This window comes from Leucopleurus acutus, assembly GCF_964270905.1.
Source record: "Leucopleurus acutus genome assembly, chromosome: 15".
Taxonomy (NCBI): Eukaryota; Metazoa; Chordata; class Mammalia; order Artiodactyla; family Delphinidae; genus Leucopleurus; species Leucopleurus acutus.
The window spans coordinates 50373955-50390635 of record NC_139157.1 but is presented as its reverse complement, the minus strand read 5'-3'; the positions used below and the strand labels follow the sequence as shown (position 1 = coordinate 50390635).

At 44.8% G+C, this 16681-nt stretch overlaps 1 protein-coding gene across 5 annotated transcripts in view; it reads left to right on the top strand.

Annotated features, from left to right (window-relative positions):
- FOXO3 (forkhead box O3) overlaps positions 1 to 16681 on the top strand; it is a 118884-nt gene that overhangs the window by 89959 nt on the left and 12244 nt on the right. For 3 of the 5 annotated variants that reach the window (XM_082855983.1, XM_082855984.1, XM_082855985.1), the window contains one exon: positions 8127 to 9562. The exons of 1 other annotated variant lie outside the window; for it this stretch is intronic. In XM_082855983.1, coding sequence (XP_082712109.1) covers positions 8127 to 9527 — 1401 coding nt within the window. In that variant the 3' untranslated portion in view covers positions 9528 to 9562. Of the gene's footprint in view, positions 1 to 7236; positions 7286 to 8126; positions 9563 to 16681 lie in introns of those variants that run through there. One more of the 5 variants, XM_082855986.1, reaches the window with a different exon arrangement.

Sequence of the window (16681 nt, the reverse complement as noted above, 5' to 3'; positions counted from 1 at the left end):
CCTGCTTTCTGGAGACTGTCTTTCTGTTGACTGCACATGCCCTTAGTTGCTGCTTCCTCGGTTGGTGGGGAGGAGGACACGGGTCTGGAAGCAGGGGGTTCGGGTGGTGGGGAGGGTGCTGCGGGGAGTGGGTGTGGGCAGAGGGCGCAAGGCTGCCAGGGTTCTCTGTGTGCCGGAAGTGCAGGTTTGGCTGGGAGGAATGGAATGTTCCCTCTTGCCCTCCAAGAGCAGAAACAGCTGTGGAAGGGCTTGAAAAGATCGCTAAATGAGAAAAATTTAAAAGTTAATATGAAAATAAAACCCACCCTGGAAAACCCAACAAAACTCTCTGTAATAGTGTGGTAGCTCTTTAAGAGAACTTTCTTCCCATCTAGGATTTCTTTTTCAATTGGGGACAGAAAAAATTGTCTGCCTAGTCCTTCCTCCCCTAAGAAAGCTTCACGTATCTTGGCTTGGGTAGGAAATGGGTTCATTTTGTTGATCACCAGGTTATTATTATTTTATTCCTCCAAAGGAGGGGCCAGAACCTGCTGCTTACTGCATGAAAAAGTGAAACAAATGTGAGTTTTCCAAGGAGACCTCTGCGGGTAGAGGATAGTTGTCAGCAAATGTAACAGAAATCTTGTTTCCAGCTGGAAATTTAATCCTTCAGGCAAATTCCCGACACTATTTATTTTAGAACGTCGTATTTTTAAATGAGTCCCTTAATGGTTTGAACTTTTAGTGTTTTAGACAAAAGTAAGACTGGAGCTAGCCTGGACCTTGTCTTACACATCAGGGTTGATTATGCAATCCTGTATGTGAATGTGTAAGTTTTCTTCTCTGTCTGAAGACAGGGAAGCTGGGATTCCATATAGTCGGAAATAGTAACTCACAAGTCTGTTTTATGCTATCATACTTTGCATACTTGCTTTCGAACAAGTTAGTCCCGGAGTAGATAAAGTGTAGAGGAAGAGGATAAGCCAGCTAAATGTCTAATGTCTAGTAAGAAGGACCAGCCCTGCACACTCCTCCCTCGGATGGTGGCACTACCTGGCCCTTTGCAGTATTCCCTCCCCCTACCCCACCCAGGGTCTTTGCAGTGAGTGCGGTGATGTAGTGTTTTGTACAGTCGAGGAAGCAGAAACTGTGTGATTGTTACTGAGGCGATCTGCATGTGTACTTTGCTTCTCAGGGAAGTTCATTAAGTAATACTTAATTAAGTATTCTTAACAATGGAAGCTAATAGGTACCTCAGGATTGGGGTATGGCTTTTTCAGTGGTTATTTTTATGCAGTCTATCTTTTTGGCATTTTGTTTGAAGGACAGTCTGGTATAAAAGAGATTATGTGAGGTTTCATGCTAATTTGGGGAAGATTCTGAAAATTACAGGGATCAATTATGGTCCCAGCCCATTCCTTCTTCAGCCTATATCATCAGTTCCTACTTTTGGAAAGTCCACTTACCCTCTTTTCTGTCCATGTCTATCCATGCTGGGTAGAGAAGTGGCACAGAGCAGAATGGGTGACCATCTACAAGGCAGTGCAAGGTCAAGGACCCTTCCCCTTACCTTTTTTTTTTTAAAGAAAAAAGATGTCTGGACCCCAGTTATTTGATAAATTACTCTAACTCTCCGTTTTACTCTGTACATATAAACACGGCTTAAATCTGTGAGCCCGATTCTCATCCTTGTCTTCTGAATGGTGGAAACTTGGACTTAAAGAACATCTGCTGTGCACCAGACCTGGGAAGACTGGGAATCATTATCTTAGCGTCTCAGCCGGTAGAAATGTAAGGGGGAAATTCCAGTGATTCTCAGCTCTAATTGCACATTAGAATAATCTGGGGAGCTTTAAAGATGTACCTCCCCGGGCCTTAGCCACACCAGTCTCTGAGTGAGTACTTAAAGTCTCCCCAGGTGATTCGAAGAGGCAGCCAGGACGGAAAACTGATGCGTAAGAGAAATCAGGGCATCATCCAGAGAACTGCCTTTGAAAGAGCCTGTCATTATAAATCAGAGGCATCTTCCCAGGCCCTCTCCTGAAGCTGTGTCTCTGTGTTGTTCTGCTGTGGCACACGGTCCCCTGGGTCTCCCCAGGACTCACGGTTCCCATTGGGCTCTTCACGTGACCTTTATCATCTCCTGTTCAGCAGTTGCATATATTAGGATTCAGGCCTTTGGCAGCCTCATTTTGAACTGTCGGTGCCAACAAGTCAAAGCAAGGAGACCTGCTTGAAATGCTGGTCCTGTGTGCAAGGTAGATGAGTCCTGGATTTAAAAGCAGTGCCTTATAGACCGTCCCCACTGAAATCCCTCGTGAGGACCAGGGCAATGCCTGCAATCTGCTTGGTGGGAAGCAATGGGTCTGGCTTGGGAGTTGACAACCATAATTCATTTTGAGACAGCAAAAAGAGCGAGAGAGAGGGAAAGGTAGAGGCCTTTAAGAGTTAAATTACACAACTCCCTTTTTATTTTTAAAGTCAGTGGATTCCTTGTTGCCTGTTGCTGAGAAAGATAAATAGATACCACATGTTGCTTCCAGACAAAACCCTCTCTGTGTTCCAGGGGAAGCACATGCAGCTGGTGTCTGGGTTAGTGGGCAGTCTTTACAAGGTAAACATGGGTTGGAAGGGGCTGGAGCGGACATAGGGTAGCAAGAGTTGGGAAATTACCAGCTACTCTTGAGTGGCACAGCACCTTTGAAATACTTTTAAGAGTTTGAAATCTCTTCCTGGAAGGAGCCCGCCCTCTCCCCTTCTGGCTTCAAGTATATGATGTACGGAAAACAGTAAGTGAACATTTGTGATGTCACTGCTTCCGTACTTGGGATCTGACAGTTGAGAGCCTCTTTTGTGCTTGGCACTCGATGAGTAATTTGCATGCGTACTTTCATTTAATCTTCCCAAAGATCCTAGAGTTAGACAGAGAGGGTGTTTTATCCCCGTTTTATGAAAGGGGCAACTGAGGTTAAGTCAATTGCCCAGGGTCACAGGACACATGCCAGGGCCACGACTCCAGCTCCGACCTGGCTGACATTGAAGCCTGCCTCCCTCCACTGGCCACATTAAATTGCATGTGTGAATTAGCCACTTTGTAAATATTGGTGGAATACTTATTCATTTCTGGCAGCTTCCCTCTGACACTTAATCTAATCTAATCTGTTTGGGGTCCATCTGTCTTCACAACCAGTTGGCATAACTGTAGTGACTGTGCACTTTAGCATTAGGGATAAAGGTATCTTGCATTAGGAGACTGTCTTCATTATAGCAGGAAAAAGAATTACCGGATTCTGATGAAGACAGTCATCTTTTATGCTGATTTCTTCAAGGAGAGCCAAGCAAAGGGATCTCCAGTCTCTGACCCACACGGCCGCAGTCAGCCCAGCTGTGAAATGTGAGTTCCATCAGGCGGCCTCCTTCACGTACCTGCACATCCCTCCTCGAAGGATTAGGCCACTGATGGCAGCTGCAGTCACACAGGACAGGTTTGACAGCTCTGTTACTAATTACACCTAAAGTGTTTACTGCCCCAGTGCAGGCCTTGCTTCAGTGTAAATCTTTTTGTTAAAGAGAAGATTGACATAAGAATACTCTTCATCTCATTTTTATCTCTGCTCTCTCTTCAGAGACATCGTGTTACAGTTGCTTGCGGGGTTTTCTACATCTTTGGGCCCAAGTTGGAAAAAGCTGGCATATTTGTCTCTGACAAAAGTTTCTTCCTAGAGATGTTTGGTTTGCTCTAATTCATCAGTCTCTGGATTTCTTAGTAGTGGATTTAAATAACCAGAACTATTTACAGGGTTTGGGGTTGGGGTTAGAGTAATTTATCGACTCCTTTAGTAACCAAATGTGATGACAGAATGGCCTGAGCTCTAGCAATGGGAGTCTTGGTTGGTTATATTTACCTTATCACCTTAGCCTTAAGGAAAGCACACCCGACCAATTAACAGTGGTCTGCCTCACAATGTATTTCAAAATGTGTATTTAGATGTGATTAGAAAAATCACTCTAGTCCTATCAAACCATTCCTCCTTTACTGTCAGCTCTCAACCCCCAAACTAATGTTACCTCTTACAAACTTAGACTATTTGGTATGACAGATGAATTAGTGGAAAACCATAGAATATTTTTGATGGTAGTTTTATAGTTTAAAATGCACACAGTACATTGGAAACTAATTTAGAGCCTCCAGTGGAGAGGTCTTTAGAGAACTTAAACTACAGATCATAAGAAGATTTTATAATTGGCTTGTCTCGTTTTATAAATTCCATGTCTTCATTCCTGGGATTGAGGTGAGGGAGGGGCGGTTTGAAATCTTAACAGAAATCATATCACCATTAACTTCCGTTATCAGGGAAGGTGCTGGGGAAACGTTGTAGTTCTGATATTTTCTCTGGCATTTATTCACCTTCTCCTGTTTCACCGAAATTTAGTTAGAGAACCTGGTAATTAGAATCATGACCTATGAGGCAAAAAGGCAGAATACATTTCTGGTATCTGACCATATTAGGGTGAGGGGCATTTGAGCTAGAAATAGACAGAGGGGCCACATTGAATGGCCTTTGTCAATGCCCCCCGTCCCCTTCAGATTGTGGATTTTATAAACGGAAGGCTGGGGACTGTGAGGATGGTGGTGACACAGGTTTTTGTTTGCGTCGTCTTAGTAATGGAACTGGAAAAACCTGTCCGAGTGTTGGGTTGTAGGTAATATGCCTTAGGGAGATGTATTCTGCCACTAGTAACCTCTAAAACAAGAATTGAGCGAAGATTGGACACTGAAGCTAATCACCCATTTAATAAGTTGGGTTTTGTTTCAGAATCTAAGGGTAGTTTATATTGGTTTGTATGGTAACCACTGTCCTCTCTTTAGGATGAATGCTACGATGGCCACCTTAGTAAAGAAACACAAATGCGGGCTATAGGATGAGCCTTTACTTTCAGGCTTGCTCTTCTAAAGACTTTCTTTTAAAAACATTTTTAGGAAAGACCTACCAAATTATTACCCTTAACTATTTCACAAACAAAATTATAGTCATAGTGCCTTTGTATCCTTCTTCTTTCTTAAAAGTTTCTCTTTTTAGATGTCAGCACAGATAGCACGATGACTTCTGTCTAATTTGGTGACAGACCTGGGAAAGGTTGCAGAGGAAGCATTGGAGTGGAGTTGGGAAAACAAGTTTGTTTTGGTTCTTATAGACACTAGCTGTGTGACCTTCTGTAAGTTATTTAATTTCTCTCAGTCTGAGCCTTCATATATATGATGAGGGCACCAACTTTGCGGGTTTACTAGGAGGATTAGAGTCGAGGAATCTAAAAGCTCTGGCCCAGTAACTGACGGTGCTGTAGTCAGGCAGGCTCTCACTCTTCCCTCTTGCAATTAGGGACCTGGGCCCTGACAGGCTGTGGTTCTGGTCCTCCTTGTGGGTATTCCGGCCCCTTTACCACAAACCCCTACAGAAGCTTAATTTCTCTCTCCAAATTCCTAACCAATGGTAGCTTGTAATTTTATAAAATTACACACATACATTGTTGGGGTTTAGAGTTGTAGAAATAGATGACCATTAGAAAATCCATAGAGAACATTTTGGAGGTCTCTAAAGGTTTCATTTTCTTTCTTACTTGGTTTGGAATTGTGAGACTAAAAATGCATTAAAAAAAATCTCCAAATGCTTTTTAAAGGGGGGGGGTGGATAACTGGGTACTTATGATTGGTCATTGTTAATTCTGGGTGTTGGTATGAACTCTTTCCAAAATCTAGAGCAAAGGGGGCTGGCCAGGGGAGGGGTAATTCGGCTAGCGTCTACCTTGCCCCCACAGAGCTTCAGGACCACCCTGTTTTTTCAATGAGAAGCTTGAGTTTAAGTTTTTAGTTAATACAGCTAGTTGTCTGAGTACTCAGTAATAGAACCACCTCGCACTTGCCTGCTTGTTGAAACCTGCAGAGTGAGTTTTAAGAGCATGCTTCATATCTTTATTGAGAAGGTGTTTTACTTTTTAAAGAAATGTGATTTCTGAACCATTCATAGAGATGCCATTATTCTTTTAAAAACCATAAGAGTAAAAGGGAAGCAGGATATATAGTCTCATGGGCAACATTTGTCTCACCAGATACTCAGCACGTTGCCTGTTTTCTACTCTCAAACGCGTCTTTGTGGCTGTCGTAGAAATGCCGAATTATGACCCATGGTTGCTGATGCTCATTGCCCAGCCAGAGCTGCTGGGCATCCTTGCATGGGAACATGTACACGGGAAACACTCTGAGTATTTTGGGTTATTTACGTATGGTGAAATCCTGCTCACTTTCTATGTTTTAAAAACATTCTGGTAGAACACATGTATTTGTATCTTCTACATAAATACAGTTGGTGATTGCCAATTTTTTTTTTAAACTACGGTAGCTTTTAGAATGGTTTGTATTTAATAGACAGAAGCAGGCAATATCTTCTGTCTTTTTAACTTGCAAATAAAAACTCATCTGGCCTGCAGGTGCTATTCCAGGTGTGGCACATACCATCAACTCCTCTCTTTTACTGCACATGAGGCATTTTCAGATTAGAATGAGCCCTCCCCAGGCGATGACCCTGTGCTTTATAATAGCAGTAAGAGTACCCTGACTTGGTAGCGTGACTGGCTCCGGAAGTATGTTATCATATATCATCCTTACGTCATCCCTGTCAGGGAGGGACGGTCTGGATGTTATGGCTGTAGTGAAGAAGAACTGAAGTTGTTGCAGACAGATTAAACGATTTGCTCAGGTCACGTGGTTGGTCGGTGGCAGAGATAGGACTGGATCTGGGTCATCCCTGTTAACTGGGCTTGTCTACCAAGCCAGGAGGATTCTTGCAAGATGGGTGCAGTTGTGAGGTTTTCGAGGGTATTTTGCCCTTTTTCTTTTCTTTTTTTAAATAAACCTTTCAGTATAGAATCGTTTTAGATTTACAGAAAAGCTACAAACCTAGTACAGAGAGTTCTTGATGTTGGGTATCCACGTCAAGTCTCCCCTGTTGATAACATCCAATCTTAGTTTGGTACATTTGTCACAACTAATAAACCAATGTCGATACGTTATTATTATTAACTAAGATCTGTGCTTTATTCAGATTTCCTTAGCTTTTGCCTAATATCCGTTTTCTGTTCCAGCTTCCCATCCAGGATGCCACATTATATGTAGTCATCATGCTTCCTTAGGCTCCCTGTGGACCTACTGGACAGGCATTTTAAAATGTTCCTTATCTGGGATTTGTCTGCAGTTTTTCTCATGATTAGACTGGCATGATGGGTTTTGGAAGGAAGACCACTGAGGAAGGTGCTGTTTTCATCACATTATAGCGAGTGCCTGTTATCAACCTGACTTTGCCCTGTTGATGTTGATGTTGATCACCTGGCTGAGATGTCAGGTTTCTTCACAGTAAAGTTACTCTCCCCCACCGCCTCTTTCTATACTGTACTCTTCGGAAGGAAGGAAGTGTGCTCAGACCACATTGCCTTGAGGAGGGAGTGTCTGTATAAATTATTTGGAATTTTTTTGAATGGGAAACTTGCCTACTTCTGTCGACTCAGCAAATCCTACTTTACCATTTTTTTCTTATGCTTGTGAGGCAGGTGTGAAATTGTGGCAGGAGGAGATGGAGTCGTAGAAAGGATCGGTAACAATTCACACCAGTTCTGGGTTCATAGAAGTGGTTAAGAAAAGGTAGATGCTGCCTCTGTACTAGAGGAGGAGGGGACCAAAATAGAATAAAATAGCCCCCTAAGTGATTAATTATCCTTAGAGAGCCAGGGAGGTTTATTGCAAAGTGCAGGGAGAAATGGTGTGGTAATACATTATAAGTGTGAACTTCAGTATAGGAAGTACAATTACAGAAAGGACAATAAAACTTGGGAATTTAAGAAGAACAATGCCAGTGCGCTCCTACATCCCCAGCATTTCCTGGAGATGAAACCGTCTCCCACCCTCTAAATACGGAGCTTGCCATTTTCAATACTGTCATTTAATACCAAGCCAAGGAGGGTCATGCAAAGCCTTTTTTTTTTTTTCTTAGCCTCTGAGGTTGCTTTAAAAAACGAGTCTGATTAGCAACTGTTTCTTCCGAGTGCTCAGTTTGGACCATTCTGGCTCATCTGCATTGTCCCTTCTCTCTCTGCAGAACTCCATCCGGCACAACCTGTCGCTGCACAGCCGGTTCATGCGGGTTCAGAATGAGGGGACCGGCAAGAGCTCGTGGTGGATCATCAACCCCGATGGGGGGAAGAGTGGGAAGGCGCCCCGGCGGCGGGCCGTCTCCATGGACAACAGCAACAAGTACACCAAGAGCCGGGGCCGTGCGGCCAAGAAGAAGGCAGCCCTGCAGACCGCCACCGAGTCAGCAGACGACAGTCCCTCCCAGCTCTCCAAGTGGCCCGGCAGCCCCACGTCTCGCAGCAGTGATGAGCTGGATGCGTGGACCGACTTCCGCTCACGCACCAATTCCAATGCCAGCACGGTCAGTGGCCGCCTGTCCCCTATCCTGGCTAGCACGGAGTTGGACGACGTTCAGGATGATGACGCGCCACTCTCTCCCATGCTCTACAGCAACTCGGCCAGCCTGTCCCCCTCCGTCAGCAAGCCGTGCACTGTGGAGCTGCCCCGGCTGACCGACATGGCGGGCACCATGAATCTGAACGACGGGCTGGCCGACAACCTCATGGACGACCTGCTGGACAACATCGCGCTCCCTGCGTCCCAGCCGTCGCCCCCCGGAGGGCTCATGCAGCGCAGCTCCAGCTTCCCATACACCACCAAGGGCTCCGGCCTGGGCTCCCCCACCAGCTCCTTCAGCAGCACGGTGTTTGGCCCCTCGTCTCTGAACTCCCTGCGTCAGTCTCCCATGCAGACCATCCAAGAGAACAAGCCAGCCACCTTCTCTTCCATGTCGCACTACGGCAACCAGACACTCCAGGACCTGCTCACGTCGGACTCACTCAGCCACAGCGATGTCATGATGACCCAGTCGGACCCCTTGATGTCTCAGGCCAGCACCGCTGTGTCCGCCCAGAACTCCCGCCGGAGCGTGATGCTTCGCAGCGATCCAATGATGTCCTTTGCCGCCCAGCCTAACCAGGGGAGTTTGGTCAATCAGAACTTGCTCCACCACCAGCACCAAACCCAGGGCGCTCTCGGTGGCAGCCGTGCCTTGTCAAGTTCCGTCAGCAACATGGGCTTGAGCGATTCCAGCAGCCTCGGGTCAGCCAAACACCAGCAGCAGTCTCCTGTCAGCCAGTCTATGCAAACCCTCTCGGACTCTCTCTCAGGCTCCTCCTTGTACTCAGCTAGTGCACACCTTCCCGTCATGGGCCACGAGAAGTTCCCCAGCGACTTGGACCTGGACATGTTCAATGGGAGCTTGGAATGTGACATGGAGTCCATTATCCGTAGCGAACTCATGGATGCTGATGGGTTGGATTTTAACTTTGATTCACTCATCTCCACACAGAACGTTGTTGGTTTGAATGTGGGGAGCTTCACTGGTGCTAAGCAGGCCTCATCTCAGAGCTGGGTGCCAGGCTGAAGGCTCACTGAGGAAAGGGGAAGTGGGCAGAGCAGGTCAGTGCCCAGTGCTACGGCATAGTAATAACAGGGGCGGCGGGGGACAATGGCTTTCATTTACGTGGTGCACAGTAACCTGGCTCCCAGCCAGTTCATCCTGAGTGGTACCAGCAAAACAAATGGGGCTGTCAGGTGCCCCTCCCCACAGTTTGCTGACAGCTCAGGAGTTTTACTGCCAGTAAAAAGAATACACATTCAGAGGTTTCATTTTTCTTTGTATCCAGTCACCCTTGCTGACCTATGACACAGGTCCCCCTGCTGGATGGATGGATGAGGAGAGAAGGGATAGGAGGAAGGGGACCTTAGGCCACACAAACATCAAGGTTAAGGACGCGGCCAAAGGGCTTTCTTAGGCTCTCAGGTCCAGCACTGCCATTGTCCATCTTCGATGCTACGGTTTCTATATCTTTTTTATCCAGCAAAGTAACAATTTTTAGGTGCTTCTAATTTGACAGTAGACTATGCTTTCTGGACTCTTTCATACAGGAGTATTTCCACCAGAGGCAAGATCTGTTAGATTCTTCACCATTAGTACTAAGCAATCTTTATTAGCACTCAGCATCTAAACGTTTAAAAGAGCAAAAAGAATTAAATAGAAAACAGAAGTTTTTAATGTGAGAGAGCACTTACTCATGTGCTTCTTTTTCCCAACGTATAAATGGTGTCCGGTTCCAAACGGTGACAAGAGTTGTGAATGGCGACAGAGATTTTTTAAATTGTGGCATTTTAATTCTGTTGGAACCAGAGAGATCATGCAACATGATGTGGCAAGAAAAGAGAAGCATTTGACTGGAATCGGAAGTTGAGGGTTCAGTTCCACTTCTGCTGCTTTCTGGTTGCTATTGGGAGTGTGTCACTTAGCCTTTGAACCTCAATTTCCAGTTTTATAAAATGAGGATAATAGCCCCTGTTACTCCACAGGGTTATTGCAAGAATCAAATGCACTGAAGTGTGTGAACGTGCTTTGTAAAACTGCAGTGGGCTGAAGTATGTGCGGTGTTGTTAGGTACACATACCGACCGACACATGAGTAAGCAGGGAGCCCAGAGAGGTTAAGTGGTCTGCCCACGGTCACACAGCTGGACCCAGAATCCCTATTTCTGGAATGGCTTGAACCATAATCGTTCTTCCTAATTATCTCTAGATGGTAAAAATGAGAAGTGCTCTGAACTGGAGCCAGAATCAGTAGGTAACATACAAGCTTGCCCCAGAGCTCTCCTCTTCAAGTAGTAAGATGAGCACTGGGGTCTTCGCTATAACACATTTGTACCCCCAGACCCTCCCATGTTCAGGGGCTCTTTTTATGCCCCAGTTCCTTTTTTTTTTTTTAATATCAGCAAGCTACTTACACTCTTCTTTATTAAGTGGTGTGAAAGAGAAATGGGATTCAAAGCCATAAAAAGCTGAGCCTTGTTTAACCCTCTGCCCTGGTGAAGGAATTATAAGGGTCTCCTGTGATGAGCTCATCCCGTTCATGGGTAGTTGTCGAAAGTGGAATGTCGAGAGTGTTGTGATGCTCAGCTTCTCCGCTTTCCCAGGCAGAAGCAGGTCCCTAATGGCACTCAGACATCTGTTTCGAGTCATTTAATAGCCCTTGAGACGGTAAAAAGACTGCAGCAGAAGCTAAGAAGGGTGACACACTTCCATACTGCCAGAACTCGGACTGGTGGAGACTTGCCTTGAGAAATTTAGATATTTGGCTTTTAGAAGAACAGTTTGTCTTCCTTTAAGAAGAGGAATATGATTGTGGCTTCTGAAGACACAGTAGGTTTTAATTTTGGTTTGGTTGTAAGGAATCCACTTTCTAGTTCATTGAGAAGAAAATGTGCCATCAATTTTTGTCTTATTTTTCAAGTGTAGGTTTTCCTTTTAATTCAGTAGCAGACTTTTCTTGTGTGTGTGTGTAATTCTAAAAGGTGGTATAAAAATATTTTAAGGGAGGGCTTCCCTGGTGGCGCAGTGGTTGAGAGTCCGCCTGCCGATGCAGGGGACACGGGTTCGTGCCCCGGTCCGGGAAGATCCCACATGCCGCGGAGTGGCTGGGCCCGCGAGCCATGGCCACTGAGCCTGCGCGTCCGGAGCCTGCGCTCCGCAACGGGAGAGGCCGCAACAGTGAGAGGCCCGCGTACCGCAAAAAATATATATATATATTTTTAAGGGAGATTTAAATACTTATGTTTAAAAAAATATATTTAGTGAATTATTATTTTGATAATAAGTAACTACTTTTAAGAGTACGCATTTTATTATTATGCCCTTTTGGAATCTTAGGGTCATTTAGTCACCTTTTTCTCAAAATATTTTGGGTGAAGTGTTTTTGAGGAGATATTTCTTGAGTAAAAAATATGAAAAGTCACCAAATTTTCCTGAAAGTAAACCAGCTCAGTATGACCAGAGCAAGAGAAAGAAACATCCTGAAGACTGTGAAGGGCTTTGAGGGAGTCTGGTTTCTGGCTCTAGGATTTCCATTTTGCTTTGGAATAAATTGCTCCACTGTATAGCCACGAGCATGTGTGGCCTAATGTATATTCTTACTTTTACGGTAAACTTGTGGCTATCGCTTTATTGAAGATTCTCCTGAATTCACAAAACAGGACTCGGGTCACAGTCTCAGAATTCACTTCTCCCAAATTAAGCACCTCAGCTTCCCAAGACTTGTTCTATAATGACTTTCTTGGTTTGACTTTTTTTTTTTTTTTTCAAGCCAGTAGTTGTGGTATTCTCTAGACTCACTTCCTGCCTTGCTAACTGAAGGTCATGTGACCCCGAGTGGGCGCCGGAGCAGTTCTGTCCAGTTGACAGACAGTCTTGCTGGAGAGCTGTGGTGAGATGCTTCTCTGGAGGGGTGGGTGTTTCACACGTCATTCGTTTTAGATCACGTGTGAAATCCTTTGACCTACAGGTCTATCTGGAAAAGGAAAGAATAATTGTAGCTCTTTGTGAGTGCCAGCTACTGGGGTATGAGGGGCACTTGCTTCTCTCAGGCACTGGGGAAGCTTGGTGTGCATGTGTACAGATTGGCGGCAGGCATGGCTGTGAGCAAGTGTGGTGGTTTCAGGGCCGTGCCTCCGGTAAGCCCTCCTGAGATTGACATGTGTCTGTTCTCGCAGGAAAGCAACGTCAGTTTCACTGTAGTTTTGATGTCAGAAGGTGCCTAAGTTCACATGCTTTTTCGTTCATCTTCATCTTTTGGCATTTGGAGACCCCATTAGGGAGCAGCCCCATACTTAGTTGCGTTTTAAACAACTTTATGATAAGGATTGGAAAATACTAACTAGGAAAACCCCAGGTGGAGAGGAGAGAGGTAGTTCTCTTCCTGTCTGTGCCACTGGCCATGTCACTGATGAATCTCTTAGAATAGTAGGTTTCTCATCTGTCAAAAGAGGACAGAATCGTAGAGTTGTTTTTTTGGTTTGTTTCTGGGTTTTTTTGTTTGTTTAACCAATAAGATTTATTTAGTTTTTTAAATTGAATTGTAGTTGCCATACAACATAGTGATTCACAGTTTTTAAAGGTTATACTCCACTTATAGTTATTATAAAATACTGGCTTTATTCCCTGTGTTGTTCAACATATCCTTGTAGCTTATTTTATACCTAATAGTTTGTAACTCTCAATGCCCTACCTCCGTCTGGCCCTTCCCCTCTTCCTTCTCCCCACTGGTAACCACTAGCTGTGAGTCTGCTTCTTTTTTATTATATTCACTAGTTGTTGTATTTTTTAGCAAAATCATAGAATTTTAAGGGTGCATAGTATGTATAATTTTAAACCTGAAACCTAACATTCTGTCTGTGAAATTGCCACCGTAAGGGATATGTGATGATATGGAACTGTAAAGGAACAGTGGTATACTAGTGTGGCAACAGCAGGTCCTGGTGTTGGAGGCCGTTGAGAATTTAAATTTAGGCTACTTCCCAAAAGGAACAAATCTTTGATACTTGTTGGACTGATGTTTAAATGCTGTGATTCCATTATGTCTTTAAATATTCATGTTGGGGGATAGGACTGATTCTAACCAAATACAGACAATATCATAGGCTACTCATGTGATGTTTTATCTTGATGTACTGATAGATATTTCCATTAGGGAATATAACGTGCAGTACGTACTGCGTGGAGAACGTACTCTGTTACTTGCACTTGTGAACTGTTGTCTAGTCTTTGGTTATAGTGTGCTAGCCTCAAGAATTCTGTACCTGTAGGGATCTTTATTCTTACTTTTTAAAAAACCCAAAGTCTGAACTGTCATTCATGGAGAGAATGGCTGTCTGGATGTTCCTAGTGTTGACAACAGTGAAAGAAAATTGACAAGAGCCCTGAAAAGACGTTTTCTGTGCAGAGGCTGGTACACTCCTTACGTACACCCCTTTCCCTGGAAAGCAGTGACGTCCAGCACTAAGGCTGCTCTTCCTGGGTCTGTCGGGTTCTTAATGCGCCTTTGCTCACCACTGGCCAGGCTGCTAAGCATGGAGACAGAGCCTGAGTGACTGCTGCTCTTCATGCAGTAGCATTTATAGATGGCTTTCTGGCAGGTCTCTTTTGGCCACAGAGCTTGTGTGGAACATAAATAAGTGGAATGAAAATCACCAGAATTACTACTGGAACTTCATGTACACTTTAAGCTCCCATTAAATGCTTCTTTTCAGAGTGTTCATAATGCTCAATATTCATCTTATAAATAATGTTTTCTGTAAGTAGAGTCTTCCCCCAGGGGCCTGCTTCTCATAGGCATACCTTTCTGTATAGAGATGGGAGAAGGGGGCTTGTTGGGACCTGCCTCTGTGCCATGGCCAGAGAGGTTGGCCTGTCGGAGGTCCCCCATGGCCCTGGGGCAGGTAGAAGGATGTTTGTTCACTGCTTTCTCTTCCCAACTTGGAGACACGTGTCTTAATGCTGGATTTTCATTCCAAGATGGAGATTCCCCACCTTGCAAGAGACTTCACCCTGGTTTTGTTGGTATGTTCATTTAATTTGAAAATACTGCCTTCCCCCATCCTCCAAATTATTTTGAAGTTTAAAATTTTAAAAACTAAAATGAATTAAAATTTTGTATTGTGAACTAGTGACAGACACTTCAGATATTCAGAGGTCCCGTGGGTCGGTGTTTCTCAAAGTATTTCACAGAATACTCAATCCTCAGGATATTCATGGGTATTAAGTGGAAAATAGATTCTGGGGTCAAATGTCTGAGGAACGCCATGTTAAATAAAGTTAAATAGGGTTGTTTCCTGCAGGACTTCTCAGAGCCTTAGAAGTTAATGTATGTTATGAACCTTCTAGGATCGGATTGCAGTGTCTCCTAAGTTTATCTGACATCTCGAATCAAATCCTTCTTCTCCCGGAAACCATAGGACCAGTGTCCTAAGGAACCCCCTAAAGAAATCCTGAAAGAGGTCAGCAACCTCTTAAGAACTAGGGATTCTTTGCCCTTTTTCCTCTTGATTCTTACTGGAGCTTTTTGTACGACCTTGTCATACATCAAGCCTTTCTCAGCCACAGGGTGGGTTCTACTCTTGGATGAGCTAGCTGCCTGGCAAAATGGTAGGTCCCACGTTGGTAGAAGTGCTCAGGAAAAGTCTGAATTTATTAAACAAAATTTGTTTATTGAGTACCTGCAGTGTGCTGGGCACAAGGGATAGAGGAAGATAAAATAGGGTCTCACCCTCAAGGTGTGCATGGCCTGGCTGGGGATGTGGTGCAGTGGTGGTGGTGGTGGTGGTGGTGGTGGTGACCATTGTCCCAGGGGAAAAGACTGCTTTCCATGCAGGGGTGGAGCAAAGGACCCATGGGGCAGTGGCAACCTTGCATGCTTGGTTTTCTGGGACAACCCTGCTTTTTCAGATGTTCTGTTCCGTTATCACGTGGTCTGTTCCACCTGTCTTTGGGGGATAAAAACATAGGCTCCATGCTGATAGGGCAGAGTTCAGACTAAATCCAGATGCTGGTTCATGTTAAAAGCCCTGCAGGAGACTTGCTTTTATGTTTGATTTCTAGAACTGGTTCATCATCACAGTTGAATGTGAGCCAGCCACCCACTCCAAGATCACTGTCCCTGGGGCTCTGCTCCGAGGCGAGATGTGGATTTAAAAAGCTCCCCTGCAGCCCACCCCAAGTTAAATAATGTCTTTGTGGTACAGCAGAGGACCTATGAATCTGTAGCAGAAGGCTGCCATTTTTATGGTTATGTGTCATTGAGTCAAGCCACTCCATTTCTCTGAGTCTCAGTTAGCTTGTCTGTAAAATGGGGCTAAAACGAAAACCTAACCCACAGAGCTCTTGTAAGGACTATCTCTGATATGACCTAATGTCCTTTGTCAACTTTTTAAAAAGTTACTTAATGTTTATTGTTACTTAAAATGGTTCCAGAGGTTAATGCAGAATTAAGGAAAGCACCAAGCCAGTCTTACATTGTTGGCACAAAGAGCAATTACTTTCCTCAATAAACTAGAATCAGTTAGGTTTCTTTTCATTATAAAGGTATAGCAATTGCCTGTTGTGTGAAACCTTTGATGTCCCCTAGAAGTCCTGCCTGCCAATTTCGGGGTACCCAGGACAGGGGCTATATTTTCACTAATAAAAAGGACCTTCTGCCACAGACGGATTGGGGAGGTTCATATATGGTACCCAGGGTGTTCCATTAATATCTTTAAAGGATTGCCTGAGAAATCCTAGCTGTCTGGCCTCCGCTTTCTTTCCTTAGGGAGGCTGTCATATCCACTCTGTGCTGAGGGGGGAGCCTCGCCCTGCCCCGTTTCTGCTTCCTCAGCGTGGAGCCTCTTCCTGTTGGGAGGGAGCCTGGAAATCTGATCTTCCCTCTCCACTGCCAGGCCACCGTGGCCACACAGAGAAATAAAAAGCTGCTCCAGTTCTCCTAGGACTTCTTGGGAGCAGAAAGGTTGCCACACAGCGAATGGCAGGCTGCTGGCAGTGGTCTGGCCATGGACCCCACCTCCCCAAGAGCTGGTGGTTTACCGCCCCCACCCCCGCCGTCACTGGCTAACGTGACACAATTTGGGGTTCAGAAAATAAGGTCACTGTATCTTTAAGATCTGCCAACTAAGTTCAGTGAAAACCCAGAGAAACTGGGCTGTTCTTCTCCAGGAGCTTTCCTCCCAG